A 27,984-nucleotide genomic window follows, 5' to 3' on the forward strand; every position below is an offset into this window, starting at 1 on the left:
ATCGATTTTTTTGAATCCTTGAGAGGTGACCTTTGGCTACCAAAATCAAGTAACTTAATCCTTGACGCCAAGTGATTGTTTGTGCCAAATGTCAAAGGACACTTGATGGCATTCCAGAGATATCACCCTCACATGGGGAACAATGTGCTTTGAGGTCACCTTGACCTTTGACCACCAACATCTAATGAGGTCATCCTTGAGTCCAAGTGAATATTTGTAACAAATTTGAGGAAATTCCCTGAAGGCATTCTTGAGATATTGCGTTCACAGGAATGAGACGGACGGACAACACGAAAACATAAAGCCTCTGGCAAACTGCAGTCACCAGCGCGGAGGCATACAAATCTCACAAGGTGCTCTGATACCTTTTCTTTCACCCTGATGAAAGCCAATGAGCTGCAAAGCATATACATGGGTTTTTTAATTATCTTTACCATGCATTCGCCACACTAAAGAAGGATTATTAATTTTTCCACAGCCATAGTGACTTGGTTTATTTATTTATTTAATGCATCTAAATAAAAGAATCCAGGTGGGTAAATAAAGACGAATGGTTTTATTGGATAGTGTATCTGTACACAGTTACATGATTGGTCCTTTAACTTCACTCACTTATATGTCCTGATATTTACAAAGCCTAAATCTACATGTGAAAAAAAAGCAACACTCAAAAATACACGAGAACATTAAATACAGTTTGAGCTCGTTTTCACTGGCCTGTAGTTTTACTGTCAAACACCAGAGTGCAGAATAGAGCTGTTTTTACTGTCTCGGCCCTGACGTCTGTCACTACTGAGCGACTCATTTCAGATTACAGATTCTCAGAATACAGAGGTTGATCAGATGTAGAATTCTTGGTCTTCGTCTTCGTCTGCTTCTTCCACCGGTGCACTAATAACGCTGCAACTGTCAGACTGGTTCATGGACACGTCGCTCAGGGACGGGGCGGTGCTCGTGGTCACACTGGTGCTATGGGGATACGACCACAGCAGGGTGGAGGGAGTGCTGTAGGTGGGGAGACTGTATGGAGTCCGGCCTAGTGTGGCTGACTTGTAGGTGGTGTTCTCAGGGACGCCAGGAGAAAGGGAGGGTCCGATGTCTTCGGGTGGAGCAGATGACGGCCTACAAGTCTGTGGCAGGTTGGATTTGATGTACGCAGACACCACTGTGAAGTCCACACTGTTACCTGCATTTACTTGGTCCCCCGAGTCCACGTCTGTCTCCTCTGCACCAACCAGAGCGTCCACGTTGAGCCGGAAGGGTGGGATGAGGGAGGACCTCCGGTTCAGGGAGTGGCTCCTGTGGTGGGGGCTGGAGGAGGGCCCAGGTGAGGATGAGGTGGAGCGAGAGCTGCCGGAGCCGAGGTTAGGCAGAGAGAAGAGGGAGCCTGAGCAGTGGCCCCTCCACTGGGTCCTCCAGCTGTCCTGGTGGTGGCAGTGGGGCCACTGCTCCGGCTCATCTGGCTCCTCGCAGGCCAGCGGGAGGGAGCCCTGGGAGGTCTGGTGGTGGTGGACTCTAGGATGGGATGAACCTCGATGATGATACCGACGGTTCCTTTGGGAGGCGCCGGTGCGGTTGAAGGTGGAAGGAGCCGAGGCCGATCCTGCGACGGTGGACGATATGTGGCAGTGATCTTGTCTGTGTTTGAAGTGAGCACTTTGCACCTGAGTAGGAAACAAAAAGGAAAACAAAGAGGATATGAACTAAATGTATATTTGAACTTGACTAATATGAGTCAGATTAATGTGCAGTTTAACCAGAGACATCAAAGCAGCTCATTTTTGGTGGTGAAATCTTTATTTTTCTAATGGGAGAAAACAAATGTGGAAAGCAGCATTTGAAGTCAACCATTTGACAGCTTTATCAACTCTGCCGTGGAGATTATGTTTTTATTGCTAATGTTCTGTATGGTGGTGTCGGGGCCAAGGAAGAACCCAGGTTTTTTTGTCTGGACCAATTTATTTAATTAAGATATTCTATGGGCATTTTCCACCTTTATTTCATTGATAGGACAGTGGATTGCAATTGTGAAATGGGAAGAAACAATGAGGGAAGACATGCAGCTATGGTCCGGGTTAGAATCGAGCCCGTGACCGCTGCCGGAGGAGTCAAGTCTCCGAATATGCACCAAAATTCTATGGGTTCCTTCTTGGCCCATGTCTTATCCTTACACAAACCAACAAACACACAGAAGCGGAATAATAATCTCCTTGGCGTGTGTAATAACCTACCAAGTCCGACGAATAATATCTAGAACCGTTATTATCTCGTTGAAGCTTATTTTTTTAAGTATTGCACATGAATCCTCTCTGCAGGGTAGGGGGGGAAAGGGGCTACATCTCAATTCCATGTTTCCCTCACTTGCATCTTTTCCTTGCAACCTAGTTCCTCCTCTGATGATACAAGAAGTCCCGAGACCAGGAATTAATCTTCGTCTCAGGTGATATCTGCCTCTGACAAAGTCCTCAAGGACGTGTATTTAAATGCCTTCCTCATATAACGGTCTTAAAGTGTGTCCCTGCTCATGTCTTACTCCCTATTCACAGATGAATGCAGAAATAAGAGCTTTGAGACTCCCTTCAAGATGGAGCGCTGGAACAATTTCTCCGACCAAAGGAAGAAGGGATCAAATAACGGAACTGAGATGTTGCCGGGGTTTTCCTGAAGAGTTCCTCAAAGTTTTCCCTTACACCATACAACAACATCCCTCGCTATAAACCTTTCCAAGCATACTGGCACATTTCTCAGTTATTCTTGTGCTTGAATTTTCATGATTGAACTTTTGAAATAACAGGTATATAAGATTATTCTGCTTTCTTGGACCAGAGCATCACTTCATTCTTAGCTCTGTCTGTGCAGTTGAATATGAGGTCACAGGGGAAACAATGAAAAGACCATTAAAGGTTCAGTGTGTAGAATTTAGTGAGATCTAGTGGTGTAGTTTCATGTTGCAGCTGAATACCCCTCACCTCACCCTCCCCTTCCAAACATGAAAGAGAACCTGTGGTATCCTTCAGTTGTCACAAAAACTGAAAAGGTGTTTAGTTTGTCCAGTCTGGGCTTCCGTAAACACTCTCTCTCTCTCTCTCTGTAGAGAGGACCCGCTCTAGATGCCCATTCTAGGGTAAAGAAAACAACAATTCGTACAATTTAGATGAAACACTAGTGAAAACATCATTATTTTATGTTAAGCGTCTGCCAATAGATCACTTTCATCTCCACACTGGACCTTTAAACTCCCTCTGTGGACTTTCAGGCAACCAGGCGCTTCACACTCCAGGGGAACCCCAGGGTTTACAGAAAAGCCCCCACATGCCCCCTGTTCTCAGCCCGACCACTTCATGAATCACAGCACAACAGCTGGAGAAGTCATTAGTGTCCAGAGGAGCCCCGAGTACATCGCACCTTCATTTATGCGCCAAAGTATCACAGACCCCCAGTTCTGACATAAACGTGAAAATGTTCGTTTATAACATGCGAGGCAGCTGCAGCAGTTTTGATTTCACGGCTCCGTCAGGTCGGGTTCTGCTCTGTGTTTTCTTTCTCTGTGAGTATTGAAAAAAAAAAAGATGCTGATAGTTTCTCCATGTTTTCTGTCCTAACGTCTGCTCTGTCGTACGACTCTGCGACCAAACAATACAGGCAGCGGCAGGAACTTTCCACACGGCAGCCTCGAGGCAATTATTTCCAAGTGCTTCGAGGGCGGAGGGGAGTTTTCAAATTTCCATATGTTCAGATTCAACAACAATAAATGTCCTGGAAAAAAAACGTTAAGTGTCCAGAGAAGAGCTGAAGCGTGATTTACCGGATCCTCCTGACGGACTGAAGTCAGAAAACAACTGGTGTCTGTGTTCCTAATATTAACAAATACTCTCACTGATCATGACAGATTGAATATTAACTTATAGTGCAAATAACTTCAAATTCATTATTTGAGAAATTCACTGTGTAATATGTAGAATTTGCTACTTTTCTGTGTTTTATGTGGGACGGCTGTGGCTCAGAAGGTAGAGCGGGCCATCCACCAACCAGTCGATCGGTGGTTTAATGCCCGGCTCCTCAAGTTCGAATGCCAAAGTGTCCTTGGGCAAGATACTGAACCAAAATTGGTTCAAATTGAACCAAAATTGCTCCTGGCAACTGTGCCAGCGGTGTGTGATAGATGAAGCACAGTATATAGAAGTGTTGTATGAATGTGTGTTAATGGACGAATGTGGCTTGTACTGTAAAGTGCCTACACATACACATATACAGTCCATCCAGCCAGTTCTCCATATATGCAGATATAAATAAACGTTACAAAATATACATCCTCTGTATGTGTAAAACTCTTTTACCAATTCTTTACTTGACAAGACAATTTTATTGATGCATCCCAATCCTAGGAACGTATATAAATATGTTTATGTGCGTGTTTGTGTGTGTGTTCTCTCTCCCTGCTCTACATCTCACAGGCGGTTCTTCTCTTCTCTCCTCTGCAGAACACTTCCTTGCATTTATCTTCCTCTCACTCTCTTCTTCACTTTTTCTTTCCTCTTCTGTCACTTTTCTTTGCTCTGAACCACGATGTGTTCGTACGGCTGCATACCTATCTGTCCCATACAGGAAGGAGGAGGCGGTGTTGTTGTTGTTGCCGAGGCTGTGATTTAAAAGAGTTACTGTGTGTGTGTGTGTGTGTGTTTGTGGTTATCCCAGAGAGGCTGTAGATCCACTGCACATTCGTTATTTACTAAAACTCTTTCTGTGCATGTTCGGGTGAAAGCCTCTTTCTGCTAACACAACGTGACAGGATCTGTCCAGTTTTCTGTGAGGACGACATGCTGCAAGGCTGGCGACGAGCTGCAGCAGGGGGTGCTGGGTAATGAGGTTGCTGACATGGCGATGATCAGACCTTTACTCTTGTAAGCTTTAGTTATCTTGGGATAAGCCAGGTCAGCCGGAGATCTGACCCCAGTGAGGCAAAAACAGCAGAACTGAACATTAATCCTCAACTAGTAGTATTAGTATTAGTTGAATATTTGATTTGTAGGTCAGCAGAATATTCATCTGAAATTCACTGATATAGGTATCACTGATTTATCTATATGATGTTCCCGATGGGTTAGGGTTTTTCCCAATAGTCTAATGTGTGACCATCCAGAATCTAAATATGTGAAGTTTACAGGCAGATAAAACAAAGAAAACCACCAAAAACTTTTCGACTGAAAGTAGAAGTACAAAGAAAAATTCACATTTGAGAATCTGAAACCAGGGAACCCCCTTCTTGTGATTAATCAATTTTAAAAATATTTGATGATTCATTTTCTGTTGAGTGACACTAATCTCTGCAACTCTCCCAGCAAGTATTTGAATAATTGAATAATAATTAATTTATTCCCTAATATCAGTATCAACACCAGCCCCAACAATCTTTATTGGGCAGGCTCTGATACAAATTCAAATGAACGAGCTAAGAGAAATAAAAGGTAATGGGGAGAAGGGAAGTGAAATCAAACATCCAATCATAGAGCTTAAAATTATTGTTGTGCTGATCAAATTGAAGCTACAAAATACTCTGTGAAATAAATCTGTACTTCCAGATTCTCTCAGTTCATATCTTCTTCTTCTTTCTAAAATATGTGTGTTGAAAAGTGAAATTGGCAGATTTTTTTTATTTTTTAAACAAACCAGAACTGTTTTAAATACCAATGGAGCAGCACATGAGTTGAGGCCAGGTGGCAGCTAAGCATCATGCATATGGTCCATTGTCATGACAGATCAGCTTATTGTTTCCCTCAGTGCTGTTCCAATCCCAGTAATGGACTGCTGCTTAATCCAATTGAACTTTCAAAATGACTTATCTTCCACTGCCTGGACACAGATCCTCTCTGAAACTGATACCCTACAGACAAGGACCATTGTGTGTGTGTGTGTGTGTGTGTGTGTGTGTGTGTGTGTGTGTGTGTGTGTGTGTGTGTGTGTGTGTGTGTGTGTGTGTGTGTGTGTGTGTGTGTGTGTGTGTGTGTGTGTGTGTGTGTGTGTGTGTGTGTGTGTGTGTGTGTGTGTTGTGTAATCGCCATGACGCAGTTACAGTAGATAAAGTGTGTTCGTGCAAACTTTTAATAGTCTGGATGTTGAAGCCAAGTTGAGCTAAGAAGCTTGTTATATTTAGAGATTCATAGAAACTTATTTTAATAATAGAAAGTGATGTGTGTGTATATACATAGATAGTATAGTAAATGGTAATTGGTGGATGTCCTCATTAAAAAACACTGAAGCTTCATTTACTGCCTCCCGTTATATTTGAGCGTCCCTTCTAGCAGAATCTGAAAACCCTCTCACCTGCAGGAGGATCTTGTTTCCATCGTAGTCCTCCGTCTGCCAGCGGACCTCGCTGATTGGGCTGCAGGGGTGCGGCAGCAGGGGAACCAGCACTCCAACATCCCGTACCCTCACCTCCATCACCGCTGACTCCAGCACCACCGGAGGCTGACCTCGAGGGAGCCTCTTAAACGACAGCTGGATCTCCATATCTGGGTTGGAGTAAACTACGAAGAAGCAAAAGTCCTCCTTCTTCTGCGCTACCCTCCGCTGAAGCAGCAGCATGTACAGCCGCACCATGTCCACATAATTCTCATATCTGCAGTAAACAGTAAATCGCACTATTTCTTTCCCGTAATGCACCTGTCGCACGGCCCACAGCGGTGTTCCAGGAGACAGAGTGAAGAAGTCCTGGCTGCACGGCGACAGTGGAAGCATCCGCTGGCCATTGCTGACTTTTTCAGTGTGGTGGTATCTCCATGGTGGCCTCTGCAGAGCGCGGTGCAGCATCAGTATCTGCTCCTCGCCGCCGTAGGCCTCCTGGAGGAAGACGATGACTGCTATGGTGGGCTGGCAGGCTGTTGCCTGGTCGCCATTTTGATGGTGCTTGGGCCAGGGCCGCTGGGAGACGGTGGCCCGCTCTGAGACCCTGAAGAGCTGCAGCTCGGGGTGGACCCACGCCAGCACGGCATCGGCAGCTCGCTGCAGGAACTTGCCCTGGCCGGGGTCGGCGATGAGATGGACACTGACGAGGAAGGGATCCTGGAGCTCGCCCATGGATAACTCACCTCCACATACAACATCGTCAAGACAAGAAAATAGAGGGAGGGGAAAAGAGAAAGAAGAGAGGGATGAGGAAAACATGGGGAAGAGAAGAGAAGAGCATAATCAATCTTTCTGAAAGAGAAATTGCAACAGGCAAGAAGGGAGCTCGAAGAATGTGTGTGGTCTGACAACAGGCTCACATTCAATGTTTTCAAAATGATTTCTTTCTGCAATATCTGTGACTAGCAACAAGGGTACAGTTAAGTTTGGGGGAAAGATCCACAGCAAAGGTGGTTGAGGAACAGTTTAGATTGAGCAACTAAAACTAAAATGTCAATCGTCCGTCACAGATTCACCCAGAATAAATTGAATCTGTTCTCCTCATTATTTTCTCTTTCCCACTGTTTTTCTTTCTCTTCTTTAAAGGAGACTTAGGATGCTTTTTTCAGTTTTTCTTTCTCTAGTGTGTTATATAGGATTTTTTGTGAGTGTAAAAGTTCTGCAAAGTTAGATACCCCAAAGTAAAGGGAGCTTCTCTCCCGCGCAGAAAACCACTCGACAGTGGCCCGACTCACACTGCCGCATTATTGTGATGTCATGTGATGTTACATGGCCCTAATTTGCATATTGTATGACCAGTTGCTCGTCTAGAATGCCGGGTAAGTGAAAGCAAAGGCAGCCATTTCCTTGGAAGCGGTTAACCAACATTGTGCCTGATTTTATATATATCTCATTTAGCTCTTTGTTTTTTCCTCCTTCCTTCTTCCCACAGACCTCTCATTACCTTCCTTCTCCATTTCACTCGTCCACAATTCACTCCATCTTTCTCCCGTTTCCGTGTTTACTCCTCCCACCCCTCACACATGCGGAGCGTGGAGCCTCTGTTGAGGATCATTAGTGCCATTAGGAGGTCATTAGTGAAGCCAGAGGAATGTTCCAAACCACAGCGGTGGCGATGCATTCAGGTGTAGCCTCCTCCTGAACCCCCGACCTAGACAAAATCTGCACCCTGGCACAGGTACTGCAAAAACTACCGCTGACGTGTTCAGTCAAATCAAGACATTGCTTTCATTCTTACATGTCACATGTACACACTCTAACAGTGTCTCCATGTTCTCTCTCTTTTCCTTTGTGAGCACTTTCCCTGCACTCTTTATCGGACATCTCGGGGGATTTGACCCATTTCGTTTGTGCTCGGGGGCCGTCTGGTAAAAGACACACAGTCTTCTTGTCCCTGGAACAGCAGAGTGTTTGACTGTTGCCAAAATGCCTCCATGAAACAGAGAGGCCAAACAGGGACAGCTTCTCTCTCATGAGTCCCTCTGGCCTTTGTGTAAAGGACACTTTCACTTGACCAAAGAGGTGACATTTTCTAAATGGTTACAGGGAAACATTGCTAAAAGGCCATTAGAGGTGTTACGACACATGATGCACGTAAACAGGATTTACACTTTGATGTATTAAAATATTTTCAACAAAGTGTTAATGAAAGCAAAGAACTAAAAATTAAGGTTTTTTTGGACAATGTATTTAAACCTGGTTTAAATGAATTTGAATTGCGATAATATGCTTAAATATGTGTTTTCTCACAAAGTCCTTGAATGTCTGAACAGGTTGAAATGGTGGAAACAGGTTTTGTCTTCAAGGACCCTGAGTCTTTATTTCTTCTTAATTCTTAAAGAAAAAATAAATATGGCAACATTTTTAGGCTGCAATTTAGACCATTGAGAGAGTAGAATGTTTTTTGCCTCCACCAAGGATGTTAAATGTTTGTTCGTTAGTCAGCAGGATTACGCAAAAAAACTAATTTTATAAAAGAATTGAACATTGACCAACAAAATAAAACCAATTCCATTATGACATGTGTTTTTCTCAGCGATGGCTTCTGTTTACAGGTATTTCATGTGAAAATGTATTGCTGATAAGACAATATTTTAAAATTGTTAGATACCGAACCTACAGTAAATACATTTGATCTGATTCAGACTCGATCAAATGGCATCAAACCTCAAACTCCAACAACAAGTGACATCATGTGGCTCAGTGTGTCTAACGAGATAAAAGACGGCAGCATCGAGGCAGATCCGCTGCGGGTTTAAGCTGCATGCCAGGACATTTATGTCCTGACACACACACACACACACACACACACACACACACACACACACACACACACACACACACACACACACACACACACACACACACACACACACACACACACGAAGGGCCATGTTCATTAACGTCTGCCTGATCCCATTAGAATCAATGTCCGCCTCCCTCACATGTATCAGGCATTAACTCACCAAACACAGGGATGATAGGGATCTTTATAGGTATTTACTGTACAGTACATTGACCTGTCACACACACAGATCTTGATTTATCGTGACTAACTTTAACTACACACGGATCTTACAGTATTTCTGGAGTCAGAGCACATGAGCCGAAAAGGAACCTCCACTTCTGCCTCATCTGGACTGATAATAGACAATAAAGCAAACAGAGTGGCGAATTTGAAGATATGATTAATTACTCTTGTTCAGTTTCAAAAATGTCTTTCCCTCCCAAACTATAAATGTCTAAAATAGCTCAGGTCCTTGATCTTACATTTCCCTTCAACTCGTTTTTATTTAGCTTTTTTTCCACCTGTTTGTCTGTATCACTTTTCCTTATCTGACTCTCCAGCTCTACTTCATAGAGCTGTAATTAGGGCAAATATGCACTAACCATATGTTATAGGGACAGGGCGACACAAACTAAGTCCAGTTTAATTAACTGAATCCGGCTCGGTCGGGTTCAGACAGTTAAAACAGAATCCCTGTTGAATTTGGGTCAGGCTCAGTTCCTCCTCGGAGCTGACACCGAGGAGAATACATTAGAGATTAAGTCACCCCAATGCTGTGAAGGGTGTTTGTGTGTAAAGCTCTGGAGGAGTGTGTCTCTAAGCTCTTAATCCACTCCAGTCTTCGGGCTGATGCTCTGACTCTGACCGTCTGCATACACACTACTGCATGCACAAGACCATCCGCGACGCACACAAAATCTATTTGCTCCATTATGGGCAGGCCGGTCTTTTCTAATTCTCAGAGACTTTTACCTTCACTCTGTGTTTAAAGTGTTAACCGGCAACACATGCTGGCAGCCATATGCACGGATGATGACGTGAGATAAAACAACACGCCTTCCAGTGGCTCTGCACATATGAGAGTGATTAGCAGCGAAAACTCAACCAAGGCCTTGGAGCGTGTTCGTGTGTGTGTGTGTGTGTGTGTGTGTGTGTTGTGTGTGTGTGTGTGTGAGAGAGAGAGCACTGCAGTCACAGCTTTAGCTTGGCCCTCCGTGTAAGTCAAAACAACTGAAGGAGGAAATTCAAGACGGGGGCCCCTTTTTGTCGTCTGGTTAAAAAAAAAAAGGGAAAAAATGAGATGCAAGGTCCAACAGTCATAAGTCAGTTTGACTTGTGCCAAGGAAATTAAAACATAAAGTCTTTGCTGTAATATTGAGTTCTTTAAGTTCAGTGAAACCACAGCTATACTTTTGTTTCAATGCCAAACACATAAAAGTTTTACTCTGATTGAGATTGAGCCAAGTCTCCTATGCAAACGAACTTTGTAGGGACAACTTAAGGATACAGCTGTGATATTCTGTTACTTTATAACAATCATCTGATCCCATGAACAAGTAGCGGTAATGTGCCATAGACTACAGGTTGTCTGGGCCATGAAGAAACTTATATTTACTCATTATATTGATTTTAAAGAATTCATTGAGGTAACCGGTCAGCAGTTGAAGAAATCAGTGCTTCTGAGAGGTCTACGTGTAGTTTTTTTAATCACAGGAAGTAATTACAAGGTTAAGTTTTACTTAGTTATTTTAACCCTTGTCCTCTTTCTTGTGTGCATCACAGCATTCATCTCACCGTCTCCTGATCGATCTTTATTAGGCACCGTTTCAGAGAATGCCAAGCACCCACGTGTGCCTGTATAAAGTCTAGGCAAAATCTATAATGATTTGATTTGATCAAACTTCATGGTGCTAGACTGGATCAACTGCAGGGACTAGGCCTCTGTCCCCTGCTCCAAACCGCCACCACCAATCAGAGTGTGGCTCCAGAATCTACTATAGAGAAGTGATGACAATGGTAGTAGTTTAGACCTATGGGTTAAGGTTTATTTTGGGTGTGGCAGACGGACATTCAACTGGCAGTAAGATAAATCTGCACCCGTCCTCCAAACATCTGTCAGAAAATAATCCCCAACAGATGCACTATTTGTTAAATAAAGAATGTCCTGCTGTTTCAAGAAGCTTCTCGAGCTTTGAAACAAAATGATTGTCTTCCTTGATATTTTTTGACGATTACTATTTTCAGTAGGAGCAAAGAAATTGACATGTGACACAGGGGGTATTGAGGTCTGTAATACTAAGACACAGAACAACACATTGTTAGCTTTGTTTTTTCATGGTATTTAGTGACAATATAAAACTACTCCTGCCTTGTCCTTATCCTAGCATTTCTCATATTACTGTCTAAGAGAGTGAGGCATTGAAATGACGACTGATATACTGCTTTCTTGACAGATAAAACAAAAATTGAAAGCTTCTGCTGGAGTCTCTGCTTACGAGCTGCATCTCTTTGGTTCATCATACACTGGGAAAACTGCAAGTCTGCACATAATTAAACTCTTGTAAATTATGTTGACACGATGAACGTGACGGAGAGTGTGTTTACTCTATCGTTCTGAAGACGCTGAGGAATATGGCTTGGAGTTTTTGTGCTGCGTAAGCAGGACCTGAAAATAAGGGGAATTGCCGACTTCCTTTCCCAGAGTTGAGTCTGTATGTGCACGGCGCCAACCCTCAAGTTTCACAGGAGATAAAAGCGATCAGACCATAATGTGGAGCCACCATTCCCTGGATCAAAACTGCTGCCAGTTTTAAATTAAGAAAGATTAGATGAGTTACAACAAGTGTTGGGAAAAGATTTTTAAAAATGTACAAAAAGATTCAAAATAGATCCATAGAAATACAGCCCAAACCCGCTGTGGTAAATTATTCTTTTTAGTGTGAATAATGACAGTCACATTATAGTTATCCAGTTATTTTTCTGCAATGTAGGGATTTTACAATAGGTGTCTGTGTCTACATTGAAGACATCACAGAAGGACCTGTTTACATCACAATTCTTTGATCTTGCCAGAGTGACATTACAATCCTGATTCTGGTTTTAAAAATCCTTTGATCTTGCCAGAGTGACATTACAATCCTGATTCTGGCAGTGTGGCTTAAAAAATCCTTTGATCTTGGCAGATAACCTTTGACTCATAGACAAACCATTTAGTGTGAAGACAACTACACAATTTAGTAGGAAGACAACAAACCAGAAGAGCTTTCTTTATATTTTTATCCAGTGAAAACAAAGCTAAACAATGCATTGTGGAAAAACAACAATGCCTTCGAACACTTGCCCAACCAAGAGTAAGATGGAATAGATTATTATTTTAATTATATATTCTTGACTTTTAAATTTCGATGTTCTCTCAGTTATGTTGTCTTACCAGTTGATGTGTTTTCTCTTCTAAAAACAAATCAGAGCAATTCAAATTGCCACCCCAGCAAAATGTGACGGGAGAGGAGCACCAGATGAAGGAGCACATCCGCAAGCAAGAGTAAAGAAAAACACAAAAAAAGGATTAAAGCACACCAACGTCGCGATATCAACATTGTGCATTTTAATTTATCTGACCACCGGTTTGTGTGTTGTGTGTGAAGGCTGGAGATAGAAAACTTGCTCAAGGAGCAGGAGACGTTGAGGGACAGGTTCGCTACTGCTTTCCCCCTGCCCCATCCAGACCCTACTTTGTTGAAACAGTGCGACAATCTAGATGAGAAGCTGGGAATAGAAATGCAGATTCAAAAAGACTTGGAGAAAGAGGTTAATTGCCCATGTCACTACACAGCTTACTAACCTTTAGTTTAATTTCATGTTTATTGATATCTTGGTAAAACTACTTATATGTCATGTATTAATGCCATGAGTTTATATTGTGGGCAGATTGCAGAAATTGAGCTGAAAGTGGAAGAGCTCATGCAGGATGAAAGGGAGAGGCCTGACATGCTGAAGACAAGGAATAACTTGCAAACCGCGCTAGTCAGTTTGGACAATGTGAGTTACGAAGGAGCATCTTTGTCTGGTTAATAATAGTACGCAAGTGTTTATCTTCATGTATGTGTACAATGTACTTGTCAGATGAAGCAAGGCTTAAATATGCAACAAGTCGATTGCCAGTGCCATCGAGATGAGCTGGAGGAGATTCACAACGAGTATCTCTCATTTAAAGAAAGAATGAACAATCGACAAAAGGTCAGAGGTCACACCATAGGTGATATTTTTGCTGTATTCCCTGTTAATAACCTACTATTCAAGCACTTACACTGCTTTATTGTTTGGAAGTAAAACAAAATTCTCTGCACTTTGTGTTGAAGGAATTGGAGGAGATCCGCAGCAATATTGAGGAAACCATCAAGCAGTCCACTGATGCCGATAATGCGATGTAATGTCATAAAAAGTCCCCATGATCTTGGTTTTTGAATCTTCTCTATTCTTCCATTTATATTGTGTATTCTAATTTCTACCTCAGGCTGAGGTATGAGTCCAATTTGACGATGATAATGGAGAAGCAAGATGATGAAATTGCCAGTTACATAAATTCGATGAATTACCTGGACGTGGAAGCTGCACATCAGAAAAAGCTGACGGAGTTCATTGCCATCAAGAACAAGAAGAGGGACTCACAGGTGGATGTCCATGAGAAGAAATGTAAGACACAGCCATTGTGCTGGAGCTAATATTTCCGTTTTCACACAATGTTTACAATAATGACAAGAGATTTAATAGTGACATTGACAGCTGTCAATCGGGATATTAATGCCAACATGTTTAAATCATCTAGTGAAAAGAAAATAGTGCTAATATTACTTTTGAATTAGATATCAACAAAAATGTACACTGTTGAACTGTGACGTACAGATTTTGTTAACTTCAGTTTCACATGACGGAGGTTAGACTTTGTTTTCATGTGAATGGTTTGTTTGTCCCAGTAATGGCGCTGAAGAAGGATCTGGAGAGCTATGAAGACTATATGGTAACTCTGAGGGGGGTGCATCAGGAGATCATCGTGGTGTCAGGCGAAGACAACGTGGAAACGGCACTTACCAAGTTCAGCAATGGTAAATATTACCGACACAACCTGCCACTGTAATTCTCTCTGATGGATCCGTATCGAATCGGCTTTTATTTAATGTAGATTAATTAATAATTTTTTGGCATGGATTGAGTAATTTTCTTCATAAACTTAAATATCACATGATTAACCATGAATTGACACTACATAAATCTAATGTCCCACTTTGATAATGATTTTGAATTAGGACAAACAGTTAAAGAGGATTTAAATTTATCTCGTTGTTGTTTCCCTGTGTAGAGGAGAATCGATACTTTTTACTCCCCACGGATGTTATGCACCAGGAAAAAGAGGTTCTCGACCTGAGGACTGAAATCATAGAGGTGAGTATATATTGAACTCGGGAGCAAAAATCCGTTGTTCAGCTTAAAAAAAATTGTAATGTGACATTTAACAATATATTAATATATCTATATTTTCAGTTTAGAAATGTATGTCCTATAACATATATTCTTGATCGTTAACACGGATTCTGCAGCTCCAAAACAAGCTGGACCATCCTTACCCTGAAGATTTGCCGGAGCTCGATCATTCCTCTGTGATGAGTGACTTGAATAAAAAGCTGGAGGAGGATGAGTCCCGCACTGAGTCCCACAGGCGCCGCAAAAGCGCCATCATCAAATTCTTGGACGACATAGTGCCAGGTTTGGCAACAGTTTATTTTAGGGGTATATTTTTTCTGAATCTGGTAGTTTCCTTCATTTTATGGTAATTTAATTATAGGGGAAATAGAAACACAGCTCAATTAGTGTAATCAATGAATTCCAATGAATTTTTCATATAAACATGATTGTTTTAGTCAGATGGACATGCAAATGTACAAATTATGCAATTCAACATATACAAAAGACAGTATCTAATTGAAAATGTATTCATGACTGAATATTTGCATTGTTTTAGTTGTGTTGTTCCAATGACATTTTTCCCCCCTAAAATTACAAGAAATTGCAGACCTGTAAAAAATAGTGTGTGTATATGTATATATCTGCATAAAGCACCAACCTACATATAACACACATTAAACTTCTCTTTTTTCCAAAAATTCCATAGGAGTGGAGCGTGCCTGCTCTATATTGGAGTTTGAGCCTACAGGGAAAGGGGTCATGCTCGATCATCACGAAAAAATCCTCCACGATCTGGATGTGGTGGAGGAGAAGACTACTGAGCTGCTCGCCATTCAATATTACCGCAATACTAAGGTTCTCGTTCTCTCTCGTTCTCTCTCTCTCTCTCTCTCTCTCTCTCTCTCTCTCTCTCTCTCTCTCTCTCTCTCTCTCTCTCTCTCTCTCTCTCTCTCTCTCTCTCTCTCTCTCTCTCTCTCTCTCTCTCTCTCTCTCTCTCTCTCTCTCTCTCTCTCTCTCTCTCTGTGTGTGTGTATTACTGCCTCTTAGTTCTACTTTGTAAAAATCCCACATCCTTGTATCATTTAATGTTTGTAGGATCTGGACGAGGACTGCAAACCAAGCGATTCGACCAAATATCTTCTGGGTCAGGATCCAGAGCAGCTTCAGCAGACTACCAGTGGCATACACCCAATTGAAAGGTCGGCCTTTTTTATCTGTTAATTTGGAGATAGTCTAAATATTGGTAATGAAATCTTTAAGTACATTTTAAACTCTTGGAACATTGGGTTGACGATTGTGTCTGTGTTGGTTCCTCAGTGAGGAGTATGATTGTAGTGATGATGAGTGGCCACTTTCCCAGGAAGAGATCATCAAGCAAGTAAAGGACGGGGTAAGTGCTATTCTACACTTGAGTCTTTATGTATAACAGGGTCTCTGCAGGTTTCAACCGGTTTAAGGCCCGTAATTTTTAACATATTAATATGTTATGTATATAAGACTTTTTAAGGCCAAAGACGCAGTCGTCATGATCAACTGTTTAATGTACTTTGTTTTTGGGTGTGATGTATAGATGCATAAGGAGACGATTGCAGTTGAGAAGGCAGAGGCCAAAGCTACAGAGACCGCTCCTCAAGAGCAGAAGCAAATGAGGGAAGATGTAAGTGCAATTCTACACGAGTCTTTATTTATAACAGGGTCGCTGCAGGTTTCAACAGGTTAAATTTAAGACATTTTAAGAGTAATAAGAATAAAATGTAAGACCTGCATCAAGTACATTAGATATTAAGGAATATCACATTTCCAGTATTATTTGCACCTCCCTATAATTGAAGACGAGGTGCGCAGAGGCATAACAAACCCTCCATGTTAGCTTGCAAACTAGAGAGTAGGTATCGAGTTTTTTCCCACAGACAAGCAAAATTTACTGTCCAAACATATTTAAGACCTAGTACGTAATAACATATTTAAGGTCAAAGGCCCTGCTGTATAATTTACGTTATGATCAACTCTTTAATGTACTTTGTTTTTGGGTGGGATTTATATTGCAGCATGGGAGTATTGTAGTCAGGAGAGAAAAGCACAAGTGTCCAAAGAACATTGCTCAATGGCACAAGCAAGTAAAGGAAGAGGTAAGTGCAATTCTACACTTCAGTCTTTATTTATAACATGGTCTCTGCAGGTTTCAACAAGTTAAATTTAAGACATTAAGACCAATATGAATGAAATTTAAAGCCTACGTCAAGTAAGACCGATATGAAGGAATATCACAGTGATGTCTCAGTGAAGGCCTAGTACGGAACATTTTAACATATTTAAGACTTTTTAAGACCAAAGAGCCAGTGGAACTCTGTATAATTTACGTCATGATCAACTGTTTAACGTACTGTTTTTGGGTGTGATTTACCAAGGGGAGGGCTGCAGAGAAGGGGACCTTTGCTGAAGGAAAGGAGGCAAAGAAGAAGAAGAAGAAGACGAAGCACTGATCTGATACTGGTCCAAGTACGAGTTGAGAGCGCTACATGGGTCCTGAGATCCAATCACTCAGCCTATCCTGATTCATGACTCCCTACTCCAATCCCACTTATTATCTATTCATCTATCTATTGTACCTTTCTGTCTTTGTTTAAAATAAAAACTAGAAAAACAAAACATGTTCCACTGTACAGCTCTACTCACAGACTGCAGTGTGTTTGGAGTCAGTGAACGCACTCTCACTAACTCGCCATCACCCGCAACAAGGTCGACGAGACAGAACTACTTCAATTAAACCGTTAACAAACAGCCAACTGCAGCACATTTATCTGAGATCTGCCTCATGCTCCAAACCTCATTACTGACGACGCACATTTGGAAACACTCAACACGAGCTGCCTCGTAGCAGCGCCTGGATCAGTATGTCACATTCAACTAGGCAGAAAGCACCGGGAGTGTGTGTGAGCATGTGTGTGCTGAGGTGTTACGGGTGGTCCTTGATCCATCAGGTGCTGTTTAAATTCACTGCTGAAAGCACCGTGGCTGACATCACTGTATGTGGTTTGGCGTGTGAAGAGATACTCAGCGGTGTCGTTCTAACAGACAAGAGCATCATCTTCTAAGAGAAAAGATATATGTTTATATATATATATATCCCCTGGAGGTTATTGCAGAAATGGGTAAAGCCATGAATAAAGGAGATATGATGCAATTAAGGCGACCAAAATCAAACGTCCTTTTGACTTGGAAATAAATTGGGGCTTTTGAAAAACATTTTGGATAATGCAAGTACAGTAGTAAACAACATATAAAACGGAGCCATTTTAATGAAGAATTGCAGTAGCTGCTTTCAGACATGCACTGAACTCCAGAGATCCTCCGTATTTTCACCAGAAGCGGTGTTTGGGTGAACGCAATTGTCTGAGTGAGAGCCTCCCGACTTTCTGCCGACATGAGGCTTTTTCAAAATGAATGAAAAGAAATATCTCTGGGTGAAAAAGTGCTGCCAATACGGTACTTCCTGCCTCTGAACAGATAACCCCCTGCTGTGCTCTGCATGTTTGAAAGACGAACTCATTTCATTTAATTAAATCCACGTGAGGGCGGGGAGTTAAACTTTTGCAGGACCCTGCACTTTCACCAGCAGTTATTTCATCCAGCAGCTAAAACTCATTAGTGTGGGTTGTTGTACAAACGTAAAATAATGGAGGTGGAGTAACTTTCATACACATGTGTTCCTGGTTCTGCTGATACGAGCTGAAATAACAAGAGCAGGTCCTCGGGGGTTACTGGACTGCACAGGCAGTCTGGACCGGCCCAGTGTTTTTCTCTGTGGTGAACTCATCGTTTTGACACAGACATGAACGCACCACGACAAAAACGATTAACATCCACCGAGGGGCAGAGTCCGCAGACATAAATTACACAGTAATCTGAACATTTTTGAGTTGAGTGGTTAACTCTAACCAATGAGGGACCAAGGAATGTACTAACACCATTATTGTTTTTTACAACCAGAAAACAGCTATTTGATGAACTCACTTTCTGTTAATAGCTCTCTCAGTAGTGGCTTTCATTTTCCGAGTCTCCACTTCATCCCACTATGCAGAAATGAAGCCAAAATATCACAGATACAAACGCTGCCATCTTGTGCCAATTATTTAAGGACTTTTAAGCACTTTTGGAGTAATTAAAACCTAATTAAAACCAAACAAATCAGAAACATGAACACTTGAACATACGACAGCCTGATGCGAACTACCTAAAATGACAGAAACCATCTTTGAGAAAAAAATGATTTAACGTGAATTTGACATTTTAGTTTGATCCCAACCACTAATATGGAGTACGCAGGGTTTATGTTCTATACTGAAGCCAGCCACCAGGGGGCGATTGAGACACTTTGTCCTCACTTTTGGGGAGCAGTCATGTCAGCCGTCTTCATGAACAGTTTAAGAGGAGAAGCTATAGTGACTTTCAGGGGACAAAAGAACATGTCTATGTCCCATCCGCTAACACGGAGGATGTGGTGTTTATTATCTAAACTGCAGCCAGCCACCAGGGGGCAATCGAGACACTTCACTTTTAAGAAGCTGTCTTGTCGTCTATCTTTATAAACAATATGGTTTACTCATACACAAATATACGTCTTTGTCTCAGCGCGCAAACATCTGCTGGTGACAGGATCCCTGGTTATAAACGATCCATCTTATCTTCAACTCTGTAGCACAAAAGACTCCCTGAACGGATTTCTTTTATTCACTCTTTTGAAATCTTCCTTTCATTCCCGATATCTCTCTCAGGGAGAAATGTTTTCACAGTCTCCGTTTTCTCCACCATCACCTGCAAAAGTTTTTTCTTCAGCATCGACAAAGGCTCTTGTGTAAATTTTCATCTGCTCGTGATAAATATATCCGAAGTATTTTCTTAGTTATTCCAGTGTGAGAAATTATGCATGTCCTGCTTAATTCTCTGTTAGTATATTTGAGTGTCTCTGCTTTGTTACAGTCTGACCTCTGTGCAGCTTAAACCCCCCCCCCCCCAACTAATTCAAAAAAACATTCATTACTCACAAACACATATAGGTACACACACACACACACACACACACCGAGAGAAAACCACTGAAGGCCAGGCATCATCAGGTCATTCTGGCTGAATGCACTCGTCTGCAGTGACCTACAGAAAGTGAGGTTGTGTGATTAGTGTTTGAGGGTGGGACTCACTTGAAGCCTCTTGAATTCAAACCTATTAACCTTCTATTGAAAGGTCAAAGACGCTGCACACAGCAGCTGCAGGCAAAACTAAAAAAATGAAGACAATTAGGGTTAAGGACTCTTCTAACACGCGACAGTTGCAAAAATCAAACAAATCTCTCTGGGAGAAAAAGCGATGCCACACACGTAGAAGACACCGACAAAAACATCAAGAGAGGTTGTGGTGATAAGAGTCAAAGCCGTTGTCGATGTGCTGTAAACAAAATCACGTGATCCCGCAGCGGAATGAATACGTTACTTCTGGCCTCTGTCTGCTGCGCGACCCCTCACCTGAATCCAGCAGATTATTTGTTGCTGTCTGGAACGCGTCTGAACAGAGATACCCAGCCTGCGTTAATGTGTGTTCATGTTTACTGTGCAAGTGTGAAAGGAAAACTGAAAGTCTGGACCCAATTCTCCAGAGCTCCTCCACAGGTCATGTCTGAAATCGGTTATACAAAGAAATTATAGCTTGGTAAATGGATATTAAGTTCAGTCCGACACTTCAAGTCACGTTAAAGATCAGACAGCATTTTGCAGAGGCTGAACAGTGAGTCATTTCTGGGGGTTTAATCAAGTGGCTTTTTTAAGTTTGACTGAACAAGAGAATATTTTTCATCTACAGTTCAGCGCACAAACTCAGCAGAGATGCTCAACATGTTTTTACATCTTCATTGTAAAACAGATCGTTTGCCATTTGAATCCATACAACTTCTCTTACATAGGACCTACAGTCGAGTTATGACCTCGGTCAGACTGACGTTGGTAGTTCATCATATCAGTCTGTCTCCAGGGGGCTTATAGCGGGTCTGAGTTCAGGTCAAAGGTCAAGGGTTAGGACCACCTGTATAAACAGGAGCATGCTCTATACCAGAACCTAAATATACTTCTGTGGAGGCGGCAGACACGGGAGACTAATGCTGCATGCATCTTTGCAATGAACACATCAGTGCAAACAGACGTGCATGAATACACACACACACTGAGGACAAAAACAGGCAGCCACACACGGAGCTCAGACACATTCATATTTTCTCCTCTCAGATCTTTGGAAAATCTGTCACCACAGCTGTTTGCTTCCATCTGTCGTCCGTCCCTTTGACAAATAAACCCAGGAGGCTCCTTTACTTTGTCTCTCTGCTGAAGGTGTATGTTTTCATAATACTGAGCCTAAGAACTAGTATTATACCTATTTGAAACCTAAGTTAGGAGGTATCAGCAGGTTTTTTTAAACGCAGATAAACCCACTTTTTTTCCGGTGAGTTACGTTTAACGTCACAAATGTACCAGAAACCCAACATTTCCGAAACCTCACCGACACTCCGATTAAAAACCTGTCTACTAGGAGCTTCAGCAGCGGTGTGAGGGAGAGGAGCCCCCCTTTATCGTGGACTTATAACTTAACTTTGCAGAACTTTTTCATTCACATAAAGAACTATATCACACAATAGAGGACAGAAAAACTGTGAAAGCATCATATGTCTCCTTTAAAAGTCATTATTCAAGACATGTTCCCTGATGGACAATAAAGTCATACAAAGTACACAAAGAACCTGACAGCCAATCATACACAAGTATTATGACATAAATCCCATGTGAATCACATCTAAAACTGGTCGTCTGGGTGTAAATATGTGAGAGTGGCATGATGGGTAAAGTCCTAAATCACACTAAGTCCTCAAGTACTGTAGTTCTAATGCAGTAATCTCCTTCTGATTTTGGTCACAGCGCACATTTTGTTCCCAGCCTGACCTCCAGTCGGGAGAGACAATAGTGGACAGGAGCTCAACTGATACAGAGATGACACAGGAAATGTGAGGGGGAGTGTGTGTGTGTGTGTGTGTGTGTGTGTGTTTGGTCCTATACTTCCTGACTTGCGAGTGTGGTGCGGTCAGGATAAGGCAGTTTCCTGTAGACCAGATTAATGGAAAGAATATTGGACATTATCCCCCCCATTGTGAGAGGAGGGATGGAGACCTGGCGGCAACCAGACTGGGGAGGGGGTCACGAACTCTGCAAACACACATCTTCACAATCATACACACGTTCGCACAAAACTACACAAACACACTTCGCACATATATTAAAGCAATTTTAAAGTAGCCGATCCTAACTCTGTGACTAAAAGTGTGATTTGTGAAGGGTTTGTGATGAATGCTACATTTTGGACTTTGCTTCTGAATAACTGTGATGAACCAGGAGTTTTGTTGTTTACAACGTGTCTCGATCGTCTGACGACCCGAGAATCTTTATGGTGACATCACTGCATTTGTAATCTTCATTGTTACTCATGAAAAAAAGAGGCCTGATCCTTTCACAATAAGACCTAGATTGTAGTAAACCAAAGTTGTCGTTTAAGCATCTGTAACTACTTTCATGACTTATTTGATTATTAGAAAAATTGAAAGCATCATCTAAACGCCACTAGAGGAATTCTCTTTGTCATTAAACAAAACATATCACTGATTGCACACAGATTTAGATTTTATCTTTAATTGTGGTTGCCAAATTATTTTCGTCATACTTTCCTGGAAATTTGTTGCAGTGTTTATCTCAAGGCAGAGCTTATGTTTGATGCTTAGTGTTGATGCATGGAAATCTGAAAACCATTAGGGGACTTTTGTTTTAATTTATTCCAATCAGGGGGAATCAGCATTTTATAATTATTTTTCTGTGCTGGCCTAAACATGTGAACTGTACAGTCTTTCCAAGGCTTGAATTTGTTTTGTAACCTTCACTTTTTTACTTTTAATTGCCACATGATAATGATAATGAGTTACTCCGTCAGACAATAAAGTAAAAGAACCATTCCATGTTCTCAGAGTTCTATGTCCTGCTGTTGTTATAAGGTCATCCAAGTCTGTCTGTAATTCTAGGAACAGGAATTGGAAATTAGATGTAGCTACAAATGGTGTGATGCAGTGAATTTCATAATTAATTTGCCATTCACTGTGTATTCAGCATTTGTTCGTATCAATAAATACTAAATGGAATAAATGAAATGAAGGGGGCATCTGCAAACCTCCTATTTTTGAATGAAACCTAAATTTATCAAATTTAATCAAACTAAAAATCTGAGCATCAAATCTCAATTGAAAGACTAAAAACAACCACTTGTCTTTTATATTTTGTGTTGGAAGAGCTATTTTATTGATTGATTGATGGATTATCATTTGTTGATTAATGACTTGGTCTAAGTATGCTATGTTAGAAAGATGGACAAAATAATATGTCGAGCAGACACACACACACACACACACACACACACACACACACACACACACACACACACACACACACACACACACACACACACACACACACACACACACACACACACACACACACACACACACACACACACACACTTCCGTGTTAATGGATATATTTTGTCAGTGTGTATCAGGGAAATAAAGTCCTGCTCCTGTGTGTGTGTCTGTGTCTGTGTTTCATGCTTCATGTCGCCAATGGTTTACTTACTGCTCGTTGAGGACAGGGGACTGTAATCAGACCTGCAGCGGACGACGGACAGAGAAAAAAACAGTGGAAACGGACGATGGGGACAAAGACAGAGAGGACAGGAAACAGAGAGAGGAGAGTTTATATTACAGCATGAAGTGCAATCAACATGATTTACAGGATGACACACTCCTGTTTCATATAAAGTGCTGACATCTGGCTAAACAGTAGGAGAGGTCCAAATGGAAAGGTCACAGACGTTTCACTGCAGGGATGAAACACAGGGACATTCTCTCAACTACTGTTTCCACTGTTCTGTGTTCAAGTACTACTTTTGGGTGCTAGTATTATACTTGAGTATTTCTGTTATATACCATTTCGTACATCTGCTACACTTCATTATATTCCAGGAGGAAATTTATTTGCTTTTACATATTAACATGTATTTGATGGCTATGCTTATAAAAAACATTTTATTGGTCCATGCCCCATTCACTAACATGGAGGAGGTGGGGTCTATAGCCTATACTGCAGGCAGCCAACAGGGGGCGATTGAGTTGGTTACCTTCACTTCTGGGGAGCCATCATTTCTCTTGGGATCATTAATATCTCTCTATTTCATCCACCTTTTTATACAGTCTATAATGGTAATGCTGTGTTAATAGTGCACATTTGCAAGTTGTAAATCTGAAATATTGGGAGTTTTATACATTGACAATATCTTCTATTCGGTCATAGGATTTACCAGCAACTACGGGAAGCACGATAATAAACTATTGGCCTTAAGATTGGAAAAGGGCAAACAGCTAGCCCTGCCTGCAAAGCACTATTCAACTATGACTTAAAGGATCTTGTTTACGGATTTAATGATTAGTACGAATCATTTATTTTTCTCATTAACATTTGTTTTTGTTTGTAGCTTCCAGAAACCAGGCACAATACGTAAAAAAGTACTAGTTCGTAGGTATATTTAAGCACTTGACAGAGCCAGGCTTCCCTATAACTTCCAATATGTAGTTTAATCTACTTAATTTACAGACATGAGGAGTATTTATCTTTTAACCTAACTCTCAAAGTTTTCCTTAAAGTAAAGGGTCTTATTTTCTCGCTTCTGGGAACGCACACATACACTCTTATTCAAACGGGTCTAATCTAAAGCTCCCATCTTTGAGCTGGGACAGGAGCAAAATTTGATATCCGCTAATCTGATTTTCACAGATTAAAGTAAAAAAAATGTTTTAAAAGTCTGAGAATTTTTGCAATTCCACAAATATCAGAGCATGCAACAGGTAAGAGACATGCACTGTATGTAACGTATATAACATGCACCCTACATGTTAGAGCCATCTGTGAAACCTCAGCTCACACGTATACTACACATCCTGAGAATATTATTCCCACGGGAGTCAGCTGACAACCACAGACGATTGCGCGCACACACACACACACCCTGTGACTCTGTCTCTAAACTAATAAGGCCAGTGGAGCTGCAGGACAGCGGGAAACAGAAGAACAAGTCTGTTTCCTGCAACAGGCGGTTATCAATCTAACTAACGGGCATTGGCACAGAGAGAGGAACGCACGAGAGAAGAGAGAAGCGAGAGGAAGCAGAGGTGAGCGGAGAAAAGTTAAAAGGAAAGATGATTGAGGGACTGCAGCGGGAGAAATGTTATAAAGCAGATATAAAATGAGCGGAAGGGCTGAAACTCATAGGCTTGTCCCTTCATGCACCAAGAAAAAGGACAGAATCTTTCTCTTGAAGGTTTATGACTCTTTGGAGCAGAGTTGGAGGTATGAGTGTGTGCAGTTGCAGCTTTGTTTTGATGGCTCCCTCGGGTGTGTGTGTGTGTGTGTGTGTGTGTGTGTGTGTGTGTGTGTGTGTGTGTGTGTGTGTGTGTGTGTGTGTGTGTGTGTGTGTGTGTGTGTGTGTGTGTGTGTGTGTGTGTGTGTGTGTGTGTGTGTGTGTGTGTGTGTGTGTGTGTGTGTGTGTGTGTGTGTGTTTGGCAGGATTCCCTCTGCAGTCCTGGTTAGCATCTCACTTCCCAGTCTGGCCACACTGCCTCGTTTCATCTCCACCCAAAGACAATAAATGCAACGTGAAGCGAAGACAGGCAGCAGCTCGGTCATGCACACCAGGTTCGACTGCACAGAGACCTGACATGGGTCTAAAGGGCTTGTTTTACTCACATGGAGGTGAACAGAGGCAGGTGTCTGTTGTTTGATTAGGGGAGGGGTGCAGGAAGTGAGAGGTGGGAAAGAGGAAGAAAACAAGACGATGGAGGATGAGGACAGAAAGAAACTAAACATTAAGCAATAAATCCTCAGACATGTGAGCGTTCCAAAACAATGACTCATATTGATGTTTTATGCTCTGCTGCACAAGTTCTGGTTGTATTCAGAGAAAGATCATCACAGCTTTAAGGAACGGATTGATAGTAGGAGGTAGAACATGAAACACCATCTTTGTATGCCTAACCAGTTAATCCATCATCCGCCATTCTCTGTCAGGTTTCTGGTAAATATTGCTTTGAGGCTGGATTTCATGCCGTTTTGATTACTAAATTACAAGTTTTGCCCAACATGAGGTCACAGAGAATCTATTTAACAGGATTCAGAATTGATAAATGATGGAAATGATTATTGATTCTCCAAATTGTTGACCATTCATATTTTATCACCAATTTTGGCACTATACAATTGTAGGATCAACTCTTTGAGATATTCTTCTGCGCAGAACTCCTACGTGCGGAGGCGTTGCCAATTCATTTTGATTGTGGTGACGTCAGGCGTTGCCAAACTGCATTGTGGTTCCGTTGCTTTCGCTTTGCTTGCGCTGAGTGCTGGAGGAGTTGTGCAAATCTTAAAATTTGTTAAGCGGCAGTGCAGGCAGTAGCCAATGAAATTGAGTTTAAACAAATAGCCAAATAAATACTAGTCAATCAAATCACGTTAACGTAAATACGGGTCCTTCCGACCATGAAAATGAGCCTGGAGAGACGAGGCAGCTGGTCAACCATGAGAAATGTCTGTGTTCTCTTTAGCATAGCATTGACAGCTAGCATGGCATGTTAGCATGAAAGCCGGCTAGCTTATGCATCCTCAGAAGTCTGTATACTACAATACTCAGACAGGTGATTGGATGGGAGACAACTGAATCAGTGGATGTGGGAGCTGAACAGGAAGTGACACAGTGGAGGATGGGGTTTCCTCTCACATTATTTCCACAGGGATCTGTTCTGCTTTTCCAGTTTTTTTTGGTTTTCCCATGAAACAAGCTCCCTCACACACATTATGATGTTTGGTTCCACTTCACAGGTTTGGTTCCACCTCTAACAGAGGCCACACATGAGCTCTGAATCTTTATCTCCATCATCTTCTCAGGGACAAGAAAGGAAAACTGGCTACTTGTCTGAATAAGGCACGTAAATGATATCATAAGTGGCCATTGTCCAAGCTTTTGTTGGTTTTAATTGGATAAAACCCTATTATTTGTATTTCTCCTTTGCCTCTGTGTAGAATCTACCTGTGTATGAAATGTGCTTTATAAACGTCCTTGTCTATAAGAAGTTATATGAACACAGATGAAAAATAAAACATAGAGAAACAGAGACTGCGCTTGTAATCAACCATCAAAACAAGACATCTAGGTATTCTGTGCTACTGCTAATGATGGTGTCATACAAGGCTCTCTCTCTCTCTCTCTCTAACACCACAACAACAACAACAAAGCCACATCTAGAAGTCATATATAGCCTACCGCAGGAGAGACTGATGCACATCTTTGTTTAATGGCTGAAAACAGAGTGAACAGTACAATGATTCATTTAACTCTTTTTTGTTGAATTAAGCTTTGAAATAAGTAGCATGTGTTTGTATACTCTCATTAGCAAATGAGCTGGTGATTAAGACTGAACTTTCCACCAAACAATCAGATTACACCTCCTCCATATGTCCTCAACAAACATCAATTACTGGCAACGGGATGTAATCCAAGAATATGACTCTGGACTAATGGTCTGATGTTTATTGAATTTGCTCACAGCACACTGTTAAACAATTTAGGATCCACCAAAATCCTTTGAAAAAGTTGACAATTGAATTATTTCCTCTTTATCTGACAGCTCTTGTAGCTGCATTTAAATGAGAAATGTTAGATAAAGTGCACTTGCTTTAATTCGGCAGTAAATATGAGCATGAACAAGACTCAGCTTGGGAATGTATAATAGTTTCCACAATGGAGGTTAAAAAATCCTTAGAATTCCATCTTACATCAAAGGCAGGAATGTATGAATAATGCATATGCTGTTAATTCCAAACATGCTGAGATGTGTCACATGTCAGAGTGATTTCTGCTCCACTCACCCTCCAGTTTCGGCTCCTGAATCCACGCAGTCATCTTCTGCTGAGGTTTTCTCCATCTCAGAGGTTTAGCTCGGCCACACTCAGCTGCATGGCTTCACAGTCCGGGTGTGACGAATGAAACGAGACATTCACAAACGCGATGCGGTTCAGACACGAAAGTTAAATGCCGGGACAGAGAGTGTGACCTGCCGACCTGCACTGATCGAGTCTGCAGAAACTAACTGAAGCAACAGGAGACAAACTGATCACTGCTGGTTCACTGCGTCAGCTGCTCTCCGAGGT

The 27,984-nt window shown here is 41.7% G+C and overlaps 1 protein-coding gene across 3 annotated transcripts; it reads right to left on the minus strand.

Moving 5' to 3' along the window:
* Positions 1–541: 541 nt before the first annotated feature.
* Positions 542–27,974, minus strand: LOC118120472 (protein FAM124A). Of its 3 annotated transcripts, none has more exons than XM_035175439.2 (4): positions 27,703–27,974; positions 23,362–23,393; positions 6,322–7,088; positions 542–1,664 (listed from the first exon to the last, which is right to left on the minus strand). In XM_035175439.2, exons 1-4 carry the CDS (start codon positions 27,756–27,758, stop codon positions 840–842), a joined length of 1,680 nt encoding a protein of 559 aa, XP_035031330.1. In that variant the 5' UTR covers positions 27,759–27,974; the 3' UTR covers positions 542–839. The 3 variants fall into 3 exon arrangements, with proteins under 3 accessions (XP_035031330.1, XP_035031329.1, XP_035031331.1); XM_035175438.2 differs by having other exon boundaries at positions 6,322–7,097; XM_035175440.2 differs by lacking the exon at positions 23,362–23,393.
* Positions 27,975–27,984: the final 10 nt, after the last annotated feature.

The sequence above is a fragment of the Hippoglossus stenolepis genome, chromosome 13, assembly GCF_022539355.2.
Source record: "Hippoglossus stenolepis isolate QCI-W04-F060 chromosome 13, HSTE1.2, whole genome shotgun sequence".
Classification (NCBI taxonomy): Eukaryota; Metazoa; Chordata; class Actinopteri; order Pleuronectiformes; family Pleuronectidae; genus Hippoglossus; species Hippoglossus stenolepis.